The sequence below is a fragment of the Phlebotomus papatasi genome, chromosome 2, assembly GCF_024763615.1.
Source record: "Phlebotomus papatasi isolate M1 chromosome 2, Ppap_2.1, whole genome shotgun sequence".
In the NCBI taxonomy this organism is placed as follows: Eukaryota; Metazoa; Arthropoda; class Insecta; order Diptera; family Psychodidae; genus Phlebotomus; species Phlebotomus papatasi.
This window is the reverse complement of record NC_077223.1, coordinates 110722355-110746854: the sequence shown is the minus strand read 5'-3', so window position 1 is coordinate 110746854 and position 24500 is coordinate 110722355. Positions and strand designations below refer to the sequence as shown.

Here is a 24500-nt window from a genome sequence, read left to right as displayed (position 1 = left end):
TTGTTTTAGCTGCAAATTACGCGAATTCCTTATGTCCAGGGAATGGATTGGAAAGACTGTCTATCTTTGGTACTGCCGATGGTTTATGATACTGGAACGAATAGTACACAGTTGGCAGAGAGGAGAGAACAGGTGCAATCTGTGGCAATGGGAGCTGTAAGTCATCAACTGAAGAGATTTGCTGAGTATGCAGCTCTTCAGCCCAATGAATGCTCCCTATTTCCTGCTGTTCGGGATCTACTGGCCAATTTGATGCTTCCCACTGAATCTCAAATTCCGCCTCAGATTCAGAATCAAATAGCTCCGTCGCCAGTTGGACAAGTTGGCACAAGCCCGAGTCAAATGATGCACTCCCCAATGCAATCAATGGCTCAAGGTGGCCCTCCGACTGGCGCTTACAACATGGTACCACCAGGAGGTCCCAACTAGCATATAACATATGATTTTTTTTATTCTCAATATTACAAAAATTCTGCTATTTGACCTCTCAATTAATTACAAAAACTGTATTTGCTTCTCAATTATAAAAGGAATTTTCTTTGACTATCAGAAATAAAACTTTTATTTATACCACTTAAAACCGTATATTTTTTCTCATTTTTTTTCTCCCCTTAAAATCCATTACAACTTGTTATTTGTCTTTTAATTTCTTGCCTCGCGATATAATTCTCATTGCAAATTAAATTTTTATACTGATTTTTTTCGATTGCTACCTTATAGATAAACTTTTAAAATCACTTTTAATTGTTGCCATCTTCCTTTTTTTTTGAAACACTCTGATGGCATAAAAAAAAAATGTCTACTAATTAGTCACAAAAGTGAGACTTAAAGTGGACTAAATTCACATTAAATTGAGTAATATAAAAATATAACAAAGTGTACAGCCTTTTTTAATATCCACAAAATTTTTTAATAATTTTCTTAGGTAATATACAAACACCCCCATTTTTTTAAGTAAACTAATAATACAAAAAAAATTAAATATAGTGTAAGTGAATGCAGTACTATAAAATCGACCCTTTTTTTTAATAAATTCTTTCTATCTTTTGCAAATCAAATTTTGTCACATTTCCTTAAATTCATTGCTAGTATTTGGTAGAGACATCTCGGTTATTTTTTTTCTTACTTTTTGGAAAGTACTTCACAGTTGTCTCGCTTTTCTGTTTTTACAATAGAATGCCCGTTCTTAGTCCCTGACATCCAAAATATCCGGTTCGTCCATTGGTTCCGTGAGGATGACAGAATAGCGAATTTTCTTATTCCTTAAATAACTGTAGGTATTGTCGAAAACAACAAAATCTGAAAATAAAAGAAAAAAATAGATGAAGTAAAGTAAAGTGTTATAATTTGGAATTAGTGTTACAAGTTGGACAATTCACCGGTACAAGTTGGACATGGCTTTTTTCTTGATAAATACAGTACAAAATTTGTTTTCAAGCACAAGGAACCAAATTATAAAACTAAAGCATTAAAAATATACGTATAAAAATGAAGTACTAAATTTATCAAGACAAAAAGCCCTGTCCAAATTGTACCACTTTACTCTGATGTATAACAAATTAATCCAGTATCGTTGTTGCAGGTGACTTTACCCCCTAAAATTAATTACAGTTAACTCTGAATCGGGCCAAAAAATTTGTTGACAATTTTCACGTTTAATTATGAAGCTAATTTGCTCAAATTCGCTGTAGTTCTTCCTATTTTATCGTAATTCTTTATAATTTAGCGCTTTTTGTAGAATTTACAAATGCTTTGACGCCCAAATCTATCGATAAATCGGATGAAATTTTACCCCAAATGCCCAATTGAGAGAGAGAGAGTCTACTGTACAGTTTCAAATAATTGTCAATATAGCGTTTGACGTTTCTGTCCGCCATTTTTATTAACTGTCAAAACCGACAACTCATTCGTTCAGGATAATATTTATCAGTTAGAACTGATGTCGCAAACTCGGTTCAGAACGTAAGTATAATCCGGTTTAAGCCAAACGAACATCTAGATACAGAAGCTTAAGGTTGAAAATTTTCAAAAATTTCTAATTTGTGAAATAAATGAATTTATAAAATATAAATCTACTTATTTTTGAGTGTTTTTGAGTTTTCAGTCAAAACGAGTGAATACCCAATTCCCCCAATTCACTTCTCATCAAAGATAGGGCATTTCCTTGCCTCCACCCAGATTTGAATAAAGGGCCTTTCGCTTGCTAGGCCCATAGCTCAGTGGTAGAACAGTCGCCTAGAAAACGAGAGGTCTTCCGTAAAAATCTTGGTGGAGACAGGATTTTTTTCTGTCCCTGATTAGAACTTAGAATTGTGTGTTCGCTCGTTCTGACTGAAACCAATAATTAACATTTTGCAATGCTTATAAAGACACCTTTCATTCAAGCCCGTAATAATTAAAATCGGTTAATCAAAGCTGGAGATATGAGGAGTTCTAAATTATCAATTTTTAGTCCCTATATCTAGGCTACTACATGACCTAGACCGGATTATATTTATATTCTAAATAGATTTGGTCAATTATACAGGCTTTAGACCTAAGACTTATGACTTAACTGCTGCAATTTCTCAATATGCAATATTTTAAAGAGATTTTTTTTACTGAATATTGTACATTTATAGCAATTTATTTATATTGAAAAATTACTACAATTATTTGTTAGTTAAGAAATCTAGACCTTCGGAAATTGGGCTAGATAACTAGTCTGAAGTACGCTTTACTCAAAAAGGAGGAGAGAAATATCAAATAAAGATTGCGACAAGTTTTCTTTTATAAGAAGAAGTAAATGGTGCAGGTACGATCATTGTCGTAGCTGCATTTTGTTGTATCAGCATTTGATGCAAGAAACAAGTTTACGAGTTTATCTTTGGAAAGCCATTGATAAGCCCAGCAAGCGAATTTTACAATTTCAATGTGAGAATGAGATTCTCAATTTGAGAATATTTTGTTCGAAAAAATCGCTCGCAACTCAAACAATGTGAGTTGAGTTTCAACTCAATGTGAGTAAAATTGTTTGAGTTTGAGCAAAAATGTTGAGTTTGATAAATGAATAAACTCAACATTTTCATCTTTCACATTTACTTTAAAAAAATGTTCCAAATAACTTAAAATGAAGAATATTGTTAATTTTGATTAATTTTGAAACTTAAAAAGGCTCTTTATCTGCAAATAAATGAGTATTTATTGTGAAATTAGCGCAAAATATGTGTTCAAAAATATTTCTATTTCAGCCTGATTTATCAATTTTCCTGTAAATTAAAATTCATTTTGATACTTTCCTCGACTTTTTATGAAAAGTTATTGACAAACATGTTTTAATTTAAGGGAAATAATGAATTAATATAATATAAATCAATTTTTTATGCGTGGCGCGAGAAAAGTTAGGTTAAATTTACTCAAATGTCAACAACTTTCCAGTGATAATTGTATAACAGCGCGCGAAAAATGTTGATAATTAATTTGAAAGATTCTCACAAAGTCTTGGACTTGTGAAAATGTGATGATGGTAAGGAGCAAAGGATGAAAATCCAAGAATTGCTCTCTAAAATTTGCAAATTCCTAGATCATAGTGGATGAGGATGAAGACATTGTACAGAATGCATGAATTAATTATTCCCGGACAGTCCCTGAGTCTCCAAAAAAATCTCTAAAATTTTAAAATATAATCTTAGCACCTTCAGTGCTTCAGAAAAAAAATGCTCAATTAGAATTTAAAAAAATCCTGAGAAACTTCATTGAGCCAGTTGAAAGAAAATTTCAGCTGAAGAAAAGACGGAGAGCCTTGATCGACACAGATGTGATCTCAACACCGGCTCCGAGTCCTTGTCCGAGTCAGAAGTACTGGGAACTTCTGGCTCAAAAGAGTCTGGTGGCTCTAGTAGATGCCCTGAAAGACCTCGAAGCTCCACCCGAGGTGAAGGATAGCATGGCCGGCCAGTTATCCTGGCGCCTCTGGCACTTTTTCCCTGCAGCCAGAGATGCAGTCACAGCATCTTTCCCCCTACGCAAAACACACAACTCTAAGAGTTATTTTACTCTGAGGAGAAGCGTCTGGTGGCTCTAGAAGATAACCTGAAAGAGATCGAACCTCCACCTGGAGTGGTGGGTAGCGTGGCCAGACTTATCCGGACGCCTCTGGCAGTTTTTCCCTGCAGCCAGAGATGCATTCACCCCATTCACCACACCTTTCCCGCACACACAAAACACAACACCAAAAGTTGATTCACTCCAGGTGGTGGATAGCGCGATCAGAGCCTTCCAGACGCTTCTGTGATCATATTTCGTTCATCCAGGGACTCAGTCACTTTCCCTCCACACAGAGACACTGTCCAGGAACTTATTGGAGGTTATGTGTAACGTCAACATATATCTTTACAAATATTCACAGCTATTGTAATTGACTGAAAAGCGAGATATTTTACTTTTTATTAAAATTACGTTATGCATTAATTTTCAATATTTTGAATTCAAGTTCCTGAACATTTTTCTCGTTGATTTAGTCCAATCATTTACGAAAATATGGTACTTTTGATACGCTCAGTAATTTATTTTTACGCTTTTCATTTTAAAAAATAATTCCCACTGCATTATGGATTCTAAGATTTCTCTATAGAACCTAAATTTGCTTAAATCGGTTAAAGGGCTTCCGGAATTAGCAGACCAATTCATCATAGTGTTCCTAAATAACAAAAATCTAATTGTGAAACATGAAATAAAAAAATGAAGAAAATTATGAAATTCAAACATTTATTCAGTTGAGCAAAAATGAGTTTTTACAGATAAAATATTGATTGTAAAATTTGTAAAAAAAAATTAAAAATGGATTTTCAACAATTATATAGGTTTCATTAAAAGGGAATTTAATTCTAAAGACAATAAACCTTAACAGCTGAATGTTGAAATAAAAAATAACTTCAGTTTGTATCACATACCAAAGTTATTCTAGAGTTAAAGTCAAGCCAGTTTTAAATATATTTTCGTATGCAGGAACGTGGAATAGTGCTTTGGCGTAAGCTGTTTTTCTCTTATGTTTGGCTTTTCTGACATACCAGAAAATGTCAATTCATCGGTGTTTTCGTTCGATTTAGCAAGATATCGCAGCTTTTTCTCGACTTTTGATTATCTTGAATTACCCAGGTTGTTCCCCCACCCTCCTTCATCCTTTCAAAAACCATGTTTTTTTGGCTTTGCTTGAAAACGGCTCCTACGTTTTCTTTTATTTTCGGAGCAATTCTTAAAAGCCAAAATTTCATTGGTATTGAAATCAGTAATGAATCGGTTGAATATCCCAGAATAACTTATCTTTCTCGTGTTCACATTTTTCGTTTGTCCCTGAACTTGTAACTCATGCCAGAAGATTCTAAAATGATCATTTCTTATTACCAGTTTTTGATTTTGAAACTTTTTTGTGAATTATGGAAGAATGTGATCTCTAGTAGACCAGTAAGCACGAAAAGATCAAGCGAAAACTTAATTCACAGAGAGCTCTATCTCATGAATCCGAGTGTTCCGCAAAGCTGAGACGCTTTACTATCTCTTTGGTTTAAGCTTTAATTTATTCTACTTCACGTTTAAACATTACAAAATGGCAGATCATCCCCGTATTATCTGTATAATTCGTTTCAACATTAAGCTGCAAATTGATTCAAGGTTCATAAGTTTCTTTGCTATCTTTCCAGCCATTTCGAAAAAAAAAATGTAAAAATAAAGGCGGAGAAAATGGGCTTTAAAGTTTTAGATATTCGCCCGATTTCGAAGTTCTCTTGTGTCACACGGACCCGCTTTTCCTTTTCTAGACTCCTTGCACACTCCCTCGACGCTACACGCATCACACCTCAGCAACCTCCTGAGAATGATACCTCGGGTGAGGTTCACCTTACGCGAATGGAATATGAGTATGTCTAGTCAAGCTTCCTCATTTGGTGGCTGGAATTTGATGTTCTGGCCAAAGCGTTCAGGACACAAGAGAACTAGATCGAAGGTGACAATGCTGTTAGTGATCATGATGACTTTCATATCTTTTGTGGTTGCGAATTCTATTGAGCAGCTTAAGCATGAACTTCGCAATCTTCTGCACTTCCGGACTCAGTTTTTGAGAAGCCGATTTCGTCAATTTCATCCTTGAAGATGATGGAATTGGCACGTTCCCTGACAATTACTAAGAACTCCTAGAATATCCAGCAACACTTTCCGATGAACTTTTGTCCACCTTGGACTTCCACCTTGGACAAAGTAGTACATTGTAATGCAATTTTCACTTACAATTGCCACAAATCTTTGAAAAATCCACGAAAAAACCAGAGCAAAGCAATTTTAAGTTAATCACTACTATCTTATGAGTAAGTTGTAAGCAACATTTGCACAATTTTCACAAAAACTCTTTGAATCATTTGTATTTACTAGTATTTTTTCACCAAAATGACACAGAGACTTCACCGCATGTGAAAGAGAATCAAATAACGGTGAACATAGTAACTTATCTAGTGATTTCTTTCTCTGTCAAAGCACCAACGCTGTTTGAACAACAAATCTTCATTCTGAGGACTATCCCTAAAGTAGGGATAATTTTAGTACCATTTTATTTTATAAAAAGGGTGGCAAAGCGTCCGAGGCTTTGCGAGTTGCTCGAACTCCCGAGAAAAATCTCTGCCTTGCCCTAGACACACTTGTGACTTAAGCCGAGAGACGACTTTGTGAAAAATGATAGAAATGTAGTTTAACCATTATTTCTGATATAATTACGCTAAGCCGTCTCTCGGCTAATCCTCATGTCTGTCAAGGCCCTTATATACCTTTTCGCAATTTTTCTGATGCATATAAAATTATTGTCGAATTTAATTTGTTTTTAAATCACCACAAAACCAGCTTAAAATTGAAAATTGTTCAAGAGGATTTCAAAAATCATTAATCTTTTAATTAAACAAAGCGGGTGAAAATTAGGCCTTTGATTTTAAATAATTCTAGATGGCGAATTAACTTGTGACAGGTGTCTAAGGACGAAATGTTCAGCTGAACTACCTCCGAAACATATCCAAAATGAACGAAATCGTCAGGGACAACTTTTTGCAAAGTAAAAAACATGTTTTTGGAGGGGATAGAAGGAGTGGGGGTACTTTGAGTAATTTAGTTGGATAGAGAATATATTGACTTGTGGGGGGGGGTGGGTTACCGAAGACTGGAAATCAATATCTCTTGCCGTTTGGCAGCTAGGGTGGTGAGAAGTTAAAAAAAAGTCGATTGTGGAAACTGCTCTCTCTTGGAGTTCGAGCAGTTAAAATTAAGTTATAATTTCCAAAACGGAGATTTGTTCCAATTTTTTTACAGTGGTTTTTAATGTAAATGCTAATAATTTTAAAAATATTTATATACAAGTAAAAAATGAAATTGCGGTAGTGTGGTCAAAATAAGAATCACAAGTCATGTAGAATGTTTGTGCTTATACACGTAATTTATGATTTTGCATAAAAAGTTGAATTTTTTTCTAGCAAATTTAAGGATTATTCGATACCCTCAAATATTATTTCGTGAAGTAAAAACCTTGCCTTAGGGTGCCGATTATAGAATTAATTCGATTAATTCACTTTTTGAAAACATTAATGTTCTGACACTGGAATTACCAAATGTAAACATCACTTTCCAGTATAACAGTTTGAAATATTCTCAAAAAATATTCTCAACTCAATCTTAGTTGAATTGAGTTTGAGAATCTCATTCTCACATTGCAATTGTAAAATTCGCTTGCAGATCAGCTTTATAACCTCTACACACTAGAGAAATTTATCTCCATATTGAAGAGTTTATCCTACAGAAGCATAGGGCATTTTCTTCAATATGGACATATATTTCTCAAGTGTGTAGAGGCCATTAGAGATGTTATTCTTTAATTGCAAATTCGGATTCCGTGGCAAACTCGAAGGACATTTGTATATAAGTAATGCAATGGTTAAATAATTGTTAAATTGATGAAAAATGCACAAGAATTTTATTTTATTTATTTAATTTTATGCATTTCGATTTTATCAGAAACTGGGTGAGATATAGGTCAGTTTTAAATTTATTTAGAGCCTCTATTACGCTTGAGATGTGCGGTAAAAATAAATAAATTTAAAAAAATAAGAAATGTCGTATTAGAAATAAATTAGAAATGTCTTGTAGACGATTGAAATTTTTCATACTTTTTCAATTTGGAATTGTAATATATATTTCGAGAGCTAAAGTTTATCAATGGGTTTATTTTTTTTAATTGATCTATACTCAAACAGCTCTGCAACATGAAACTAAAATGATTGAAAGAGTTTAGTCAAATTTCGATTTGACGATGTTTAAAAATAGCTCTATGCGAAATAAAATTTTAATGATCAAAATCGCATAAAACAGTTTAGAGTAAATTGAAAAGAAATACGTAAACTGTTTGAAATGCGTTTTTTTCTTTAAACTGTAATATTTCGATAAGTTACAGTTATAAAGTTTTTTTTTTAATTAATATATAACACGTTAATAGCTCCACATAAGTAACCTAAAGTAATCGAAAAGGCTTTGTAAGATATCGAGATAATTTTAGAAAAAAAAATGTTTATAAACATTTTTCCAAACTTTTCAGAACTCGAAAATTTCCGAAAAGAGCACCGCTCATTTTGGCATTAGGGATGCTTATACCCTGATGAAGAAATGTGTTGAAAATGTTATAAAATTAAAATGAAAAGCATTGATATTAGATGGCGTAAAAACTTGGACTTAAGGCTTTTATATTATTTCCGTATTAGTATTTTTTTTTATAAGTGGTTTTACTAAAGTTTCGGTCTTTTGATTGGAACTTGTGAACTTTTTCAGGGTCTTTAATTTTACTCAAATTATGATTCTATATAGATTGATTTTAAAAAATTAAGAAATCACATCAAAACTGCTAGATTTTAATTTAACTACTTTGAAACACTTCTGACATTGACTAAAAAGAGCAACTTATGTTCGCCAGTCAGTGTATCAAATCTTGATCGTTTGACATTGCATCGATTTTGATAATACTTTCCTTTATTCTCTTTCTTGATATGGATTCTAATTGATAAATTCTTTTCTTAAATAGTTGCACTATATGAAGAAACGTTCTTTGTAACAAATTAATGTAAAGAATTTAAATTCGGGTTCCCTCAATAGATTTTTTCTTTACACAAAAATAATTTATTAATCTTAAGGAACATATAATATTTCACAATATGAACATACTATCTCGAGTATTTCTGGTATCTTCAGAATGGGTTAAAACCATCATGGATTTAAAATTTGATAATTTTTGAGTAGAATTCACCGTTTTGTCTATCTATCTAGAAGTAGCTACAAGTATCCGTCTATGAATCCTTGTATCCTACTTCATACATAACACGTCTCTATTTATCGTCGGTTGCATCCCTAGTTGTCGTATCTGCATTTCATTTGTGTCAACGATGTCAGCATTTCACGCAAGAGACGGTATCTGTATCATAACTTGCATTAAATGCAGATGCAAAACAAATGCAGATACGGCAACAGCCCAAACTGACAATATTTTGACATGAGAGACCAGTTTGTGAAGATAATCAATAAATGCAAGAACTAAGAAAAATCTTACAAGCAGCACGGGGCAAGGTCGCCTTCTGCAATGAAAGTGTATATACTTACATTTGCAATTTGGATGACATGTAATGAATCCCACTTCATCAAGTTGATGGGATGCGACCCGTTTTAGAGGAATTTCTTCCGTAAGTTCACCCGTTTTCTCATTTTTGCATTTGATGCCAAATCTTATGTCATGGTCATAGGTTCTGAATTCCCATCTGAAAGTGAATTAAATTGAAAAAATTGATTTTAAAATTGTGGCCGAAAAAAATGATTGCGGTTAAAGTGAAAGTCTTACTTGAGAAAACATCCATCATCTTTGCAATCAAATTCCATTTTGAGTTTGCCCCCTTTTCGTATTGTTGCCTCGCTGAAGTCATTGTTATTTTCATCATCCTTCTTGTTGTACATTGTTTCGGGAACTTTGCCACCCCATAAGATAAATTCTTGGCATTTGGGATCACCCTTACTGTCTACAAGTGTACCACCGTAATGCTTTGGTACATTTCCTTCATCGATTCGCTCAATGATAGCTGGATACCACTTCTGTGGATCTGCCTTGTAGATATGAATCTTATTGACGGTGTACTCATCTAGGAACTTTCGTACCATATTAAATACGAAGGCAAAAACTTTTGGTGCATTTATAATGTAGCAGAATTTGAGGATTTCCGGATAGTTGGCTTCATACATTTTGATTAGTTGAATTACGGCTTCCTAAAAATAAATAAATAATGTAAATAAAAAATAATAACTAGGAATTCATATAAGGATAGGCCCCTTTTGCTCTGAGTGTCTAATGTTAAGAATATAGCTTATTTCAAATTTTATTAAGAAAAAAAAATAAAAAAAGAACTCACTGCTGCGGGACGCCAAGTATACTGCTTCACATTAAATCCGTCCATGTCGAATAAAACCACTAATTGTCGTGCATTATTCCCATGTTTGAGACTTTGCTGATAAGCGAGTTGTAGGTGTTTCTCTAGATGCTGTATGGTTACTCGAATTAAATCACTTTGAGAAACTGTATGAAGTATACCCCACATATCCAGAGGACCAAAGGGAATAACTAGAACTATTTTTTAAAACCCAATTAGTATTTAAAAATTGCAATAATAATGTCTACAAACTCACATGGAGCGCCTTCTCGATCATAGCCCGCTAATCCATGAACGATATAGTCCATAAGTGGTTGAGGAGTTTTCCAGCTTTCGATTTTGTCTACTCCCCATCTCTCGCGCCATTTAACACTCTAAAAAGCACAATAAAGTGATTAAAAAATAGTAAAGCAAAATTTGAGAGAGAGAAAGGAAGATTGAATTTCGTTTCACAAGATATTATCACCAAAAAAAAAACAACAAGACTTACATTTCTCAGCATTTTCTCAGCAGCGTCAGGATTCCAATTTCTTGCTAAGATTATATTGCATAGAATATTAGGCAATTTTATATTTCCTCATGTTGAATGAAAATTAAAATGATTTACAAACCTCGAAGCCATCGAAGCAAATAATAATCATCGTGTTCTGGTTTCAATACGTCCGCCACATTTCGACGAAACTGAAATGATATACAAGGTGTAAAAAAAAGCTTTAAAATATATGAATGAAAAAGAAATTGTTGGTATGAATGAAATGAACACACTAAATTAAACTTGTTGTGTGCAAACTTTTGTTTTAATGCTTTTTGTATTGCTTAAACTTAAAAGGCATAAAATTAGAAAATAGTTGAGATATAAAATTAGACAAAGAGTGTTTTTAGTGTTTCGATTGATAGAATTTACTATATTGCATAGAGGCGTAGGATCACACTTAACTATTAAAAGCAAGTGTCTGGCAAGTTGGCCTTTTTATATGGAGCTATTTGAAGCCAATTCCTAAATTGATCTCGGACTCAGCTCACAGTGCTTAGAGGAAAAAAATTATTTAAACAAAAATTTAGTTTATTTATCCCTCCATATGGAAAGGTATCTTATAATACGGAAAAACTTCTCACTTTTTAATTATTCAGCATAACGATCACGTGTGTAGAAAAATTCCCATACGCATTTGTATGTGAAAGTAAGAAATTGGCTTCAACTTTGAAGGCCACTCGCCGGGGACTAGATTAAAAGTATACCAGTAGGGGGATTCTAAAACGCTCTGGCAATGTCATATGACAAATTGCGTTCGAATCTCAGGAGAGATTTTTCGAAAATGTGATTCTGTAGCAGTGACATTGTCATTTGTTTGACAATGAATTTTTGTCAAACAAATCAACCAAGATGGACTGTATTTGCATAATATTATTAGGTAAAGAGATTTCAATAAAAAATCAATGATTGCATGTTTGAACTCTTCTTCTTCTATTTTACGTTTAGGCCGTCGAACTCACTCTCGGGTCGGGTCTATATAGCTAAAAAAATCTTCAAACTCATTTGATTTGAGTAAATTTACCTCAAAATCAAACGAAAACGAGTTGATTGAGCGAGAGTCTACTGTGTTTTGTTGATCTCTTCTTCTTCTTCTTTTATTTTATGTAATTGCAATGACAGTCGAAAGGAATTTAACTAGGAAAATTCAACTTGCTCTACTTTTCAACTTTGCTATGGATAATCATTGAAAATTTACTATAGTAATCGTTTTACTCCCAGTACACACGATAATCGTAGTAATTTTTTTACAGTGCACGATTATCATTATTATATTAACCGTATCGGGATAAGTGTTACAGTGTAATCATGTCGCATAATCGTATATCCCGTGTTGGAAGAATATGCTAAGTCCATTGTATATCGCCCAGGAACGTTTTCCCTGCGTTGTGGAGGTTGTGGATAGAATATGTGCCGCACCTGGAAGCATTTTTTGCAGATCATCGCGGACCGCAGAATTTTCGCGGATCACGGAATTTCTCGCAGATTTTCGCAAAACGCGGAATTTTTCGCGAATCTTTGCAGACTGCTAATTTATTAGCAAATTTTCTTTATTTTCAAGTGAAATTTTGGATATCTCAAGTCTAAAGAAAGTTCTAAAGACGGATGTGACATTTGAAGCCTCTATCTCTTATAATTTCCGAGTTATTCGGTTTTAAAGTTTTTCAGATACAGTAGACTCTCACTCAATCGGGCGAAAAATTTTGTTGACAATTTTCACGTTAAATTATGAAGCTAATTCACTCAAATTCGCTGCAGTTCTCCATATTTTACCGTGATTCTTTATAATTGAGCGCTTTTTGTGGAATTTACAAAGGCTTTGACGCCCAAATCTATCGATAAACCGGATTTTGCCCCAAATGCCCAATTGAGAGAGAGTCTACTGTATTTTTTTTTGTTAATTTCTCATACAATTTTCCGCATTTTAAGGTTGCCTGTAAAGAATCGCAGCTACCATTGGCTTATGTGAACTTCGAATTTCTTCTCATTCCGAATTTGTAATGAAAGAATCACACCTATCATAAGCTCATTCAGACTTATCACTTGTTTTGCTTTGTACCTGCATTCGTTGTAAGCGAAGCATCGCTGCGTGACATTTGGAACGAATGCGGACACAAAGTAAATGAAGTTGGCACAGTTCTGATCCAAGTGTCGATATCTAAAACTGCAAGGAATATCTCAAATATTCCAAATTGAAAATGGTTCCAAATTATCCCATTTTACCCTACAATAAATTTTAAGATTAGCCGAAAATGGAGAATTTGGTATACAGTAGACTCTCTCAAATTCGGGTATATGGGGCCGAAATGTCAGCCGAATTAGACAGAAATTCGGGCGACAAACTTTTTGAAATGCAACGATTTTTTATTCATCTGCATACACATATTGAGTTTACACACTCATTTATATCGTAAATTGCCTGAAAATAACTTAATAATGCAAAATCACATCAAAACTAAGACAAACCATGCTAAAATTGAGCATATTTGATTCATTTTATAATCATAAAAAAATTTGAAAAATGACAACAAACTTTTTTCAAATGTAACTTCTGCCCGAATTAAAAAATAGTCCGATCTTAAAAGAGCCGAATTTGCGAGAGTCTACTGTAAAATTTCCAAAATCTGTTTTTCGATTTTATCTACTCTGGTAGTGGTCACCCGAAGTTATGACGTTCTAGAAAATTGTAACATATTTAACATTCTCTTAATATCATACTCCGATAATTAAAATATGACGAACCACCGAAATTCTGATAATTTGACACTGGTATTCTCTGATATCCAATCGTAGGGGAAGGCTTTCAGGCTTCGCACACTTCATATTTTTCTCATAACTTTTTCAATCAGTCTTATCTATTTTTTTCAGGAAATTTATGACTTAGGACTAGATATTAAAATATATTGCCAAAGATTTGTGTTTGAAGCCAGCAGGGCTCTATCGACATTTCATTTTTCCATACGTTTCTGCATAGAGACATTGAAGACTGTTGGAAAGTTTTTTCCTAAAGAGAATTGACTTACCAGTCTGATATATTTCGAAATCGTGCATTAAAAACTATCTAAAAATACATAATTTCATAATGTTCGCCAAAATTATACAAGAACTACGAGCAAAAATGGTTTAAGTCGCGGTGCAATATCTGCAAAATTTTTACAAGGAAAAGTGAAAAATAGCTTCACTTTTTATTAGGCTTGATGGGCCTCTGGAAGCCAGAGTATGTGCGAGACCTGAAAGCCTTCCCCTACCAGTCAATGCGTAAATCGTCGAAACCAATAAACCGATATTTCTCCACTCTCTGCTATTCAGCGACGTGTGACGACAATCACATAGTTACCAATTTCGCGATCTAGTTGATCTAATAGGTGTTCCCTCTTACTCTGGGCTCTATCCGATGCCCTTCATGTTTTGTATTGATTTACACTAGGTGCGATATAGGAATCTCACCGAAGAAAACGTACAAAAACGAACGTGAAAATACAGTTATGTATGATATGTAATGTAACCAGAAACATGTTACCCATGTTACATATTTGCTATAATTATATTACACTTGACTTTGAAATCCTTTAGAGAGATAATTTACTTAGTTGAGGGTCATATCATGCCGTCACTCTCTGATATGTTGACGCGCACATAAGATCATGTAACAGCAAATACGAGCAATTAAGACTGAGAGAAGTGATATTAAGAAAAACTGCATGAGAATTAAATTATTACGAGAAATAAATAAGTACGCACACGGAAGCACACCAATCTCACCTTCATACATTTACAATTTCTTACATTATTTTTTTCTAACTTAAAAATGTGACAAATATCACTTGCAACATACCATTGCATTATATGAAAGTTATTGTTTGACCTAAAATTAAGATTTACGTCGTCTTTTGTTATGACTGGCTCTTTTCATATCAAGATATCATGGGGATCGTATGAGAATATTTTGCAGAAGATTGTACTTTTGTTTGATCGGAAGTTCAACCCAGGATTTACGTAGAAAGTAAAAGTTTGTTTTGATTAAGAAAAAATGCTTTTAGTATTTAAATGTTTAAATCAAAAAGGTAAATTTCGGTTTAAGTAAACACAATACGCATTACTTCTCTTTTGTAATAACCATTTGTGAACTATTGTATGCACAACGATAAGTACACACATTATTAATTTTCCAATGTACAAGAAAGCTTTTGTACAGAAAAAAATGCTTTTTTGTCGTTTTTATTTTCAACATAATTTTCAACAAGTGCTATTTTTCCACTACAATTAAGATGGAAAAAGGAAAAAAGATAGATGAGCTAGATTGCGATATAAATAAGACCTTGACTGGTAGAGAGATGTGATTTCAGAAGCTGTTTCTTTCCTCAACAATTCCCATATTCCTTTGTATTTACCTTGATAGAAGTGTGCATAAAATTTCGCAATTAATTCACACAATCTTTTTTTTTATTGATCAGGTATACATACATGTACTACATAAAGACTGTCTTGAGTCTTATGTCGGTATCGGTATCATAATAAAAAAAAAAACACAGGCAATATAAAAGAAATTCCGCTGGTTATTAAAACACGTTATTCTTTCAATTTTCGGAGTTTTAGTTTTTTTTTTTTGGTTTTAAAGAGTTTATGGTACTTTGATATACTAATACAACAACGGTTTAAAACGATGAATTTGTATTTGTGCAGACTAGTATTTTTTATATATATATATATTTTAATAATTATATAAATATATAATTTGTGTATAACCTTGAATTTGCAAACGACAGAACGGAAAACTTCGGTTAAAATAAAATATGAAAGAAGAGAGATTCAGCAGATTCAGATATGCAAATTTTTCAACAAAATGTACTACATTTTTTCTACTCCAGCTCAAGAGATTATATTAGAAAATGAAATAATAAATTTTAAAATGTAACCTACTTTACACATAGAGGCCTCAAGATCAGATTTTAAAATCCATTTCACTTATTATGAAATAGTATCATATATGTAATACAATAATTAAAATAATGAACAAATGTTTGAAAAAAAGACAACTGAAAATTAACGGAAATGTGTCCCCAAAAAGGTGTCGCAAAATGAGTTATTGGAGAGAAAGAAAGTCGTAAAAATAAAGTAGTTTGCGATCATCGAATAGGTCTTTCCCCCGTCATTAATTTAGAGACAAACAGCCCTATATAAATTTCACCGGTACACTGTATAGATCACAATTTCTTGTGGGCTACGAATCAGAGGAATATACAAAGAGAAGAAATAGATTAAAGGTATTTGTGTCATACTTAAATTCTTCAATTTTTTTTGAGCACTTGTCGTAATTCCTGATGATTGATAAATCGATAAAAAATCATTTATTGACGCAATCTAATCATGGTAAAATTGTAATTCACTTTAATCACTTTTCTCATGGATTCAATTGAAGTATTTACATTGTTTGAACCGTTTAAACACAATTTCTATTTTATGTAAGTTTATGCAAACCATAGGCCTATTAGGTGGGGTTCCGCATGATCCTCATAAAATTTCATACACTTCGATCGGTCTCAAACTTTTTCAATAAGGTCCTTCTAATTGTCCTGATCGCCGAGTAAAGCGAGATCGTTCTCCTGAACATTTTTTGGCACTTGACTGTTCTTAAGTGCTTCTGCATTATCGACTTTTTTTTGTGTAGGATCCTGTCTCGACTGTTTTTCCCAGACTTATGATTAGCGCACAATAACTTTTGTTTGTAAACATGTTTTCAAAATTTCCTATGAGAATGAGCGAGATAACTAGATCTAGATCTCACTCACTCTTATTGAAATGTCAAAAACATGTTTAGTAAACAAAAGTTATTGTGCGTTGGGCATTAGCCGTATTCTAAAACCACTAAACAGTCATAACAGGAAGCAATTATGTAGAAGAACTTGAGAACATTAAATACTAAAAAAAAATTGTGTTACATAATGTCCTTTTTTTCTTTGGAATAGCAACATAATTTGTTTTATGTCGGCTTTAGAAATATTATGACAAAATCATTTTTTTGGCATGTTTTCTGAGTCAACGCTCCTCAAAAAAGATGCAATGATCAACTTCTTTATGATTTCACTGAAATACGTCATAAAAGCATATAATTTTTTTAATCTCATAAAATAGCAATATTTTCGCACAATAAAGGCTTAACCTTAACTTCAACTTGATGTAAAAAATAATATAACAAAAAACTGCAATAAAAGGAAAATATTTCCGGCCGGTGTTTAGGTTTTAAAACTCTTAAGGAGTATAATCATGCTAAAAATTATATGAAGTTTCTTTTTAATTGTTGGTAATGTGCGCTTAAAATGTAATTTAAAATACATTTTTAAATGCATATTATCAACAATTAATACCAGGGTTACAAAACAAGCAAAGTCTTCTTGATTTACTAGAATCAAGTTCAATAATAGTTCAAAATTAGTATAATGCCCAGCGCACAATAACTTTTGTTTGTAAACATGTTTTTAAAATTTCCTATAAGAATGAGCGAGACGACTAGGTCTAGATCTAGCTCACTCTCATTGAAATGTCAAAAACATGTTTACAAAATAAAATTTATTATGCGTTGAGCATAAAAAAATATTTTGTAAAATTTTTCGTAACTGTTTATGAATTCTTATTAGGGACTTACGAAATGTTCGTAAATCGTGTAACCCACAAACAAGTTTGTAAAAGTTTGTACTTTTTTTTTAACAAACACTGTTCGGAAAACAAACACTGATCATTAGACGAGAAGTTTTTGTACTTTTACAAACATTGGTTCGTAAATGTTCGTAAACACACAAAAATGTTAGTAAAATTTTGCCATTGGTTCGTAAATAAATAAGTTTTGAATAAATAATAAATGTTCGCTAGACAAACAAAAATTTACGAACAAATGACAAAATTTGACGAACATTTTTGTTGTGTTTACGAATAAATGTTTGTAAAAGTACAAAAAATGCTCGTCAAGTGGTCATGTTAGGAGCACTGTTTATGAAAAAAGTACAAACTTTTACGAACTTGTTTGTGAGCTTTTTTTTAGATTTACGAACATTTCGTAAGTCCCCAATAGGAATTCACAAATATTTACGAACAATTTTACAAAATATTTTTTTCTGTGTAGGAACAGTTTCTAAATTATTTCATTTATTATTATTATTCATTTAATTGTTCTTTATTGTACTTTAGCTAACTATTTAATGTAATTTTTGAAAGTAAAAGACATTCTGTAACAATACGAGTAAAAATACGAGTGAAATGTTTTATAAAAAAAACAGCTTCACTTTTTAAAGCCGGCTTTATGACTTCTTGCTCTGTAAGGTCAATATCATAACTTTTTTGTTTATTTATTAATTTGCGTATAAAAGAAATATATACTGTCTTTATAATTTGTAGCAGCAGGTACTTAGAAAAATGAGTAGGGAAGGTGGGGCTATATCGAGCTATGGGACTACATTGAAAATACTATTTTTTCGCGTATTTCTAAAGCAAGCTATGGTTCAACGCAATGTAATTTAGATAGACAAAACAAGTAAGGATCTAAATGAAATTGTGGCTAAGTCCAACTTCCTTTAGAAATATGCGAAAAATAGCGTTTTCATCAGGGACCCATCAAGCCTAATAAAAAGTGAAGCTATTTTACACTTTTCCTTGTAAAAATTTTGCTGCTATTGCACCGCGACTTAAACAAATATACTCGTAGTTCTTGTATTATTTCGGTGAACATTACGAAGTATTTTTAGATAGCTTTTAATGTACGATTTCGAAATATATCAGACTGATAGGGTAAGTGTGCCAAATTTCGGCCAGCTTGCAATTTCGGCCACCTTTTTTGTTCCTCGGATTTCCATGAATTTTTAGTTTTTACATACTCTAGAGATTATACAATGCAAAAGAATAACAAAAAATGTAGCTTCGACAAACGAGATGACGTGAAAAAAACCATTGGAAGAATTCCTGAAGGGCAAGGAACTATGAGAATGAAGGTGGCCGAAATAGGGCACCAAAGATTTGTCTATATTTTTATTCATTTTAAAATGTATTAAGAATGATTTTAGAGTAAATAAAGGCGATAAACTGTCTACTAGGTTCTAAGCAACACTCCTTAAGTAGAAGGAATAAAAAAATCAATTTCTATTAAAGATATTACATTTCAAACTTGAGACTTTGGCGCTTGCATGCAACTATGCCGAAATTTGGCACACTTACCCTAAGTCAATTATCTTTATGAAAAAACTTGCCATTAGTCTTCAGTGCATCTATTCAAAAATGTATGGAAAAATGAAATGTCGAAAGGCCCCTGGTTTTCATTGTAGCCCCTGCTCAATGTAGCCCCACCTCCTCTTGAACTGGTAAGTTCAAACTTCAAACATTTCGTACAACTCTGACTCTTTCAGAGGAGTAGTAAGAGCGGGACAGGAAAGGGCCGTTGCCTCCTACCCCCTGCACGATATTTAACGATTTATAAGAAGCATAAAACTAAAAATGATTTAAAACCTCTCAGATTTAGCCATCTTAAGTACATTTTTCCCAAAAAACGCCTTTACTGGTTCAAAAGAGCTTTTATTGAATCTTATGAGCTTTTTTAAAAAGCCAAAATCGTTCAATTTGGATTCAAAATTTATTTATGGAAATCTTTTAAGAAAACGTTGCACAAAACATGGATTTGAAAGGACTTTGGGGAAGTTTTGATTATCTTTTCTTTAAAAAAAAAGTTACAATTTCGTCTCAAAGGAGCTTTCCACATCTGTCTTTCGCTTCCCGAAATAATCAAAATCATTTTAGAGATATTTTGCGGAAATGTTCTCGTCTTTACCTGATAATTTTGTGATCATTTCCGAAGGAAGGAAACGAGTTTATCAGTTCTCTGAACCATTTAAAAACACCATAGTCGGATTAAAACTTTTTGGTCTAACATTTCTTTTCGAACCCTATTTTCAAGTCAAAACTGAAATTTCTTCTTAGAAAAGCTATTAAGATAGGTAAGAACGTTTTTGTACACTTATCTAAAATCCTTAGGCATTGCTAAAATCCATGAATAAATTAACTAAAAAATTAATACAAATGCTATTTTTTTTTACAAAATATCTAAATTTTTGATGTCCTACTCTGATGAAAATCGCTTGTAAAATTATCGTAAAATCTTTTTGCCCATATGGAATAGTAACGAGATGTATAGGTAGTTACGCCTGTAGCCATATTGATTCTTGTAAAATCCTTTAATTTCCAAATAGGTATTTTGTTGATACTTGATTCACCATTCATACAAGATCTTTCAAGAGTTTTTTCCATATTCTTTTTTTTTCAGTTATCGAAAACAATCCGATTTTTTTAATCGGAAATGCTTTCAAAATCCTATTTGGCCATTTCCTACAGACAAATAATTCCTATATGTATGTAACATAAAGCATGAAAGTCGAGATCTATATTTCAACTAAATTGATAAATAGTTTCAGGGAAATATTCCATCTCCATTTTGAGAGAAAAAGATAAAAATGGAAGAGAAAACTTTTTTTTTTAGAACGCCATCTCAAAACCCGGATTTTGATAAAACTTTTACAAGAATCTTGTTAATTGATCTTGGTGGATTGGGTTTTTGCGAGATTATCTTGTTAAAAAATGAAAAGATTTTATGAGAATCCCTTTGAAGACAGAAGTAGCTTATTATTGCTTTTCTGTATAAATCAACTTATTTTACAATTTTTTACGAGATATTTTTTCGGAATAGTAAACAATATTTTTTTGAGAAAATTCTTGTTCGAAGACGTTCATTTTTTTTTGAAAGGTGGGGGATTACTGGACACGCTCCTGGCACGTTGACTGAAATTTGAAGCCACTTTCTCATACTTCTATTTAAATTTATATGGGAATTTTTTTTTGCAATCGCGACCGTTACACTAAATAGCAAAAAAGTGAGAAGTTTTTCCGTATTATAAGATACCTTTCCGTATGGAGGGATAACTATACTAAATTTTTGTTTAAATAAATTTTTTCCTCGGAGCACTGTGAGCTGAGTCCGAGATCAATTTAAGAATTGGCTTCAAATGGCTCCATATAAAAGAATTAACTTGCCACATGCTTGACTGGAAATAATTTAATATGGATTTAATAGATTAATAAAATTCTAGCTATGTCTTTTGACTCTTTATAACAGTTTTCAAGTTCCAAGACACGACCGGAAGGTGTCTGTACCCTATACATTTTTGTCTTTGAGTTGAGTGAAATACTTTGAGAAACTTTGAGTCTAATCAGTAAATATATGAAATTTTATAACGATCACGATGTGTGCAACTGTGAGATAGGGAACTAATTGTTTCTGTATCTAATCTTATTTTTATTAAGTTGCAGAAATGTCATATGAGCTTAATTCTGTTACGTGTTTTCTTTTCAAAATACCATGTTTTTATTCCAACAGCAAATGATCATAAAAGACAAAATCTTTGATTTAAAAACCTTCAATGCAAATACATGATTAATCACCAATTTTTTTTTGTGTACGATGCTGTTTTTTTGTGGACTTTTATTTCATTAAACTTGGTGTAAAGTGGCATTAAGTATACCGCTGAAAAGGGCAGTAGTTTGCTTTCTTCACACTCTCTGTACATAAAATAGAATATAACATAAATAAAAAGAAAGCTTTCACTTTTGTTGATTGTCTGTCGAGGGTACAAAAGACGAAAATTTGTAATGACAGCCAATCATAGTACGGATACAAAACATTTTTCCTTTACTTTTTTTCATAAAGATTCAATAGTCATTCTATAGGTTTCTCGCGCAGAAAATCTCTATAATGTGGAACTTAATAACTTCAGGGGAATTAAGAAGAGACTTATTTAAAAAAGAATAACTGCATTTAATGTGGGAATTACCACGTCGTATTCACAGAAAAAATGCAAAACAACCTTGGTAAGAAAAAATTAAATAATATAATTGTTTTTTTGTAACGTACGTTGTAAAAGGGTAGATTTTTTGAGATATTTTGTAAATGAAGGTATGCATTTTTATTAATTAGCTTAGTTTTTACGGTTTTTACCTTCATGAGAGCAAATTTCTGATCATCCTGAAGGGGAGCAGATCGTGATGCCATGATCGATGTATTGTAGAGAGATCTAATGGGAATTTCCGCGCGATATTTTTATGGAATAAAGAAAGATAAGATATTGGAAACGCACTACGTCAAAAAGAATAATTTCCGTGACACGACAATTTTGAGCTTGATTATCACTTTTAAGATGATACAGAGACAACAGTGTACAGCCTTTATATGTTAGAAACTTTAAGTAATATCACACAACATAAACTGGTAACATTTTGGTCAAACACACAATTAGTATCACAAAAAACTCAAATCTTCTCTCACACAATTATATTATTTATTAACAAAAAAAAACACCAGTATGTACACTGTCTGACTTATGTGTCCAGGCCCGATGAGATGTTTTGTTCAACTGAGTCACTCACAATTTAAATCCAAATGGCTCGTGCGTCCTCCCCACCAACATATTACTTCTCCGAAACGCGAACTTTTTAACTCTTTATATGTTGTTAAAGTATACATATTTGTTTACAAGTTAATGTGATTCACAAAAAGAGATATGTGCATATGAATATATCACTGTAATTATCCAACGATATATAGTCATTGTGAGAAATTTCCTGGACCTTTGATTTCAATTGTGAAAGAATATCTTCTTATAGCTTTTAGAACACTCTATGCCGTAAGCAATTGATTATACTTCCAATGGAGAATAATTTGAGTCTTTCTCTCTTGATTTCAGTAATTTCCTCCTATAATAGTGAGAATATAGTCATTTTGATTATAGAAGACATATTTTCTCCCCTCGACTCCAAGGAAAGTCTCTTTTAATTGCAATTGTATAATTACTTATTATTAAAGGCACGAACAGTGATGGGAGGTATTTGATAATTTAGCAAACACCTTGACAAATATACTTTATAAAAATGCACACTTTTTTGGATGTTAAGTGACTTAGACACTTATAAATTTAAATTTCTTTACTTTTATGCTGAAAAAAAAGAGGATTTCCTGGCTGTTAGCCTCGTCGTATTTTGATATATCTGATTAAAATATAGCTTATATCCTTGGCTACAGGTTATTAATGCATTTAAGATTCAAAAGAATTTTATAGATTAACAAATGCAAAATTCGAAATTCCGGACAGGGCGGAATTCCGGACGAACTGATTTGTACTTTGATGGCTCTTGCGCATCTTTTATTATTAGGAAAAGTTCGGGGCAGAGGACAAGTTGGTTGAAGCAAATTCAGGATCTTGCCTTGCCTTATACGGGCTTCAGACCTAAAGCCGGTTTCAGACTAGAGGTTTAGCCCTGTTTCCGAATGTCTCAAAATCTTAAATAGCGAGCAATTTTATTGCTTTTTGAGAGCCTAATAGATCATTTTGTCCTTAATAATCCAATCCTAAGTTAAATTTTTCCAAAAAATCGTAATTAAGCCATATAGCTAAACAGGTCTGAAGCCCGTATAAGGTTTAGCCATATGGCTTAACTTCTCTAATATCTTATCAGTCAAGATTTTTTGGAAAAAATTGACTTAGAATTGGATTATTAAGGTCAAATTACGTATTAGATTTTGAAAAATCAATAAAATCGGTTACTGTTTAGGTTTCGGGACCCTTGGAGCCTTTCGGGAACTGGGCTAAACCTCTAGTCTGAGACAGTCTTACTGGCGGAGGATCGACAGACTTGGGCTTGTAATTGGATGTCCCGGGCCCTAGACCCTGCTTTTGACATGTCATTCAAAATGAATGAAAACGTTCTCAAACAGTTCTCCTGTCTACCTAATTCTGAATGAGAATGGAAAAATAAAACAGTCATATGCAAATCTTTTGAGAAAGAAAGGAATATAGAAATGTAAATTTTGATTTAAAGAAATTTCCCAGATCTAAAATGTATGCCGGAAGCTTGAAGATTATTTGATTATTTTTTTTATTAAGTTTAAAAGATGTCAAAACTCTTAAATTGTTTGTTAAAAATAAGATTTAGAAACTTCGTATTTTATCAGTTCGTATTTCACACATGAATATCAATTAATAAATTTCGCTTTGTCCTTGCAAGTGAAATTAATTAATTCTCAAAACATAGAAAATTTCCCTTTGTCCCAAAAAGCGAAACGGATAATTCCCCAAAATCTAAAAAAAAAATCCTCTGCCCAGAAAATTTTCTTTCTGGGTTAAAGGCGGAACTGGTAATTTTCCAAAATACAGAAAAGTCCTTTGTCCAAAAAATGAAACTAATAATTTTCCAAAACATAGAAAATTTTCCTTTTCCACTGCAAGTGAAATTAATTAATTCCTAAAACATACAAAATTTCTCTTTGACCGAAATGCGAAACTGATAATTTCTCAAAACACAAAATTTTCCTTTGCTCAATAAAACGATACTAATAATTTACCAAGATACAGAAAATGTCCTTTTGATCCGGAGCTAAAAAATTAGCAATTCTATTATTTAATTGGTTGATATGCTTG

At 32.5% G+C, this 24500-nt stretch overlaps 2 protein-coding genes across 4 annotated transcripts in view; one reads left to right on the top strand and one right to left on the bottom strand.

Annotated features, from left to right (window-relative positions):
• Positions 1–24500, top strand: part of LOC129800814 (mediator of RNA polymerase II transcription subunit 14) — a 65509-nt gene that overhangs the window by 15468 nt on the left and 25541 nt on the right. For 2 of the 3 annotated variants that reach the window (XM_055845480.1, XM_055845479.1), the window contains exon 8: positions 10–580. The exons of the other annotated variant lie outside the window; for it this stretch is intronic. In XM_055845480.1, coding sequence (XP_055701455.1) covers positions 10–429 — 420 coding nt within the window. In that variant the 3' untranslated portion in view covers positions 430–580. Of the gene's footprint in view, positions 1–9; positions 581–24500 lie in introns of those variants that run through there. 3 annotated transcript variants of the gene reach the window in all.
• On the bottom strand, positions 560–22501 carry LOC129800829 (SEC14-like protein 2). The gene is made up of 8 exons (XM_055845500.1): positions 22025–22501; positions 11078–11147; positions 10957–11000; positions 10723–10840; positions 10449–10663; positions 9887–10305; positions 9652–9806; positions 560–1299 (listed from the first exon to the last, which is right to left on the bottom strand). The coding sequence occupies exons 1-8, from the start codon at positions 22076–22078 to the stop codon at positions 1187–1189; spliced, it is 1188 nt and encodes a 395-aa protein (XP_055701475.1). The 5' UTR covers positions 22079–22501; the 3' UTR covers positions 560–1186.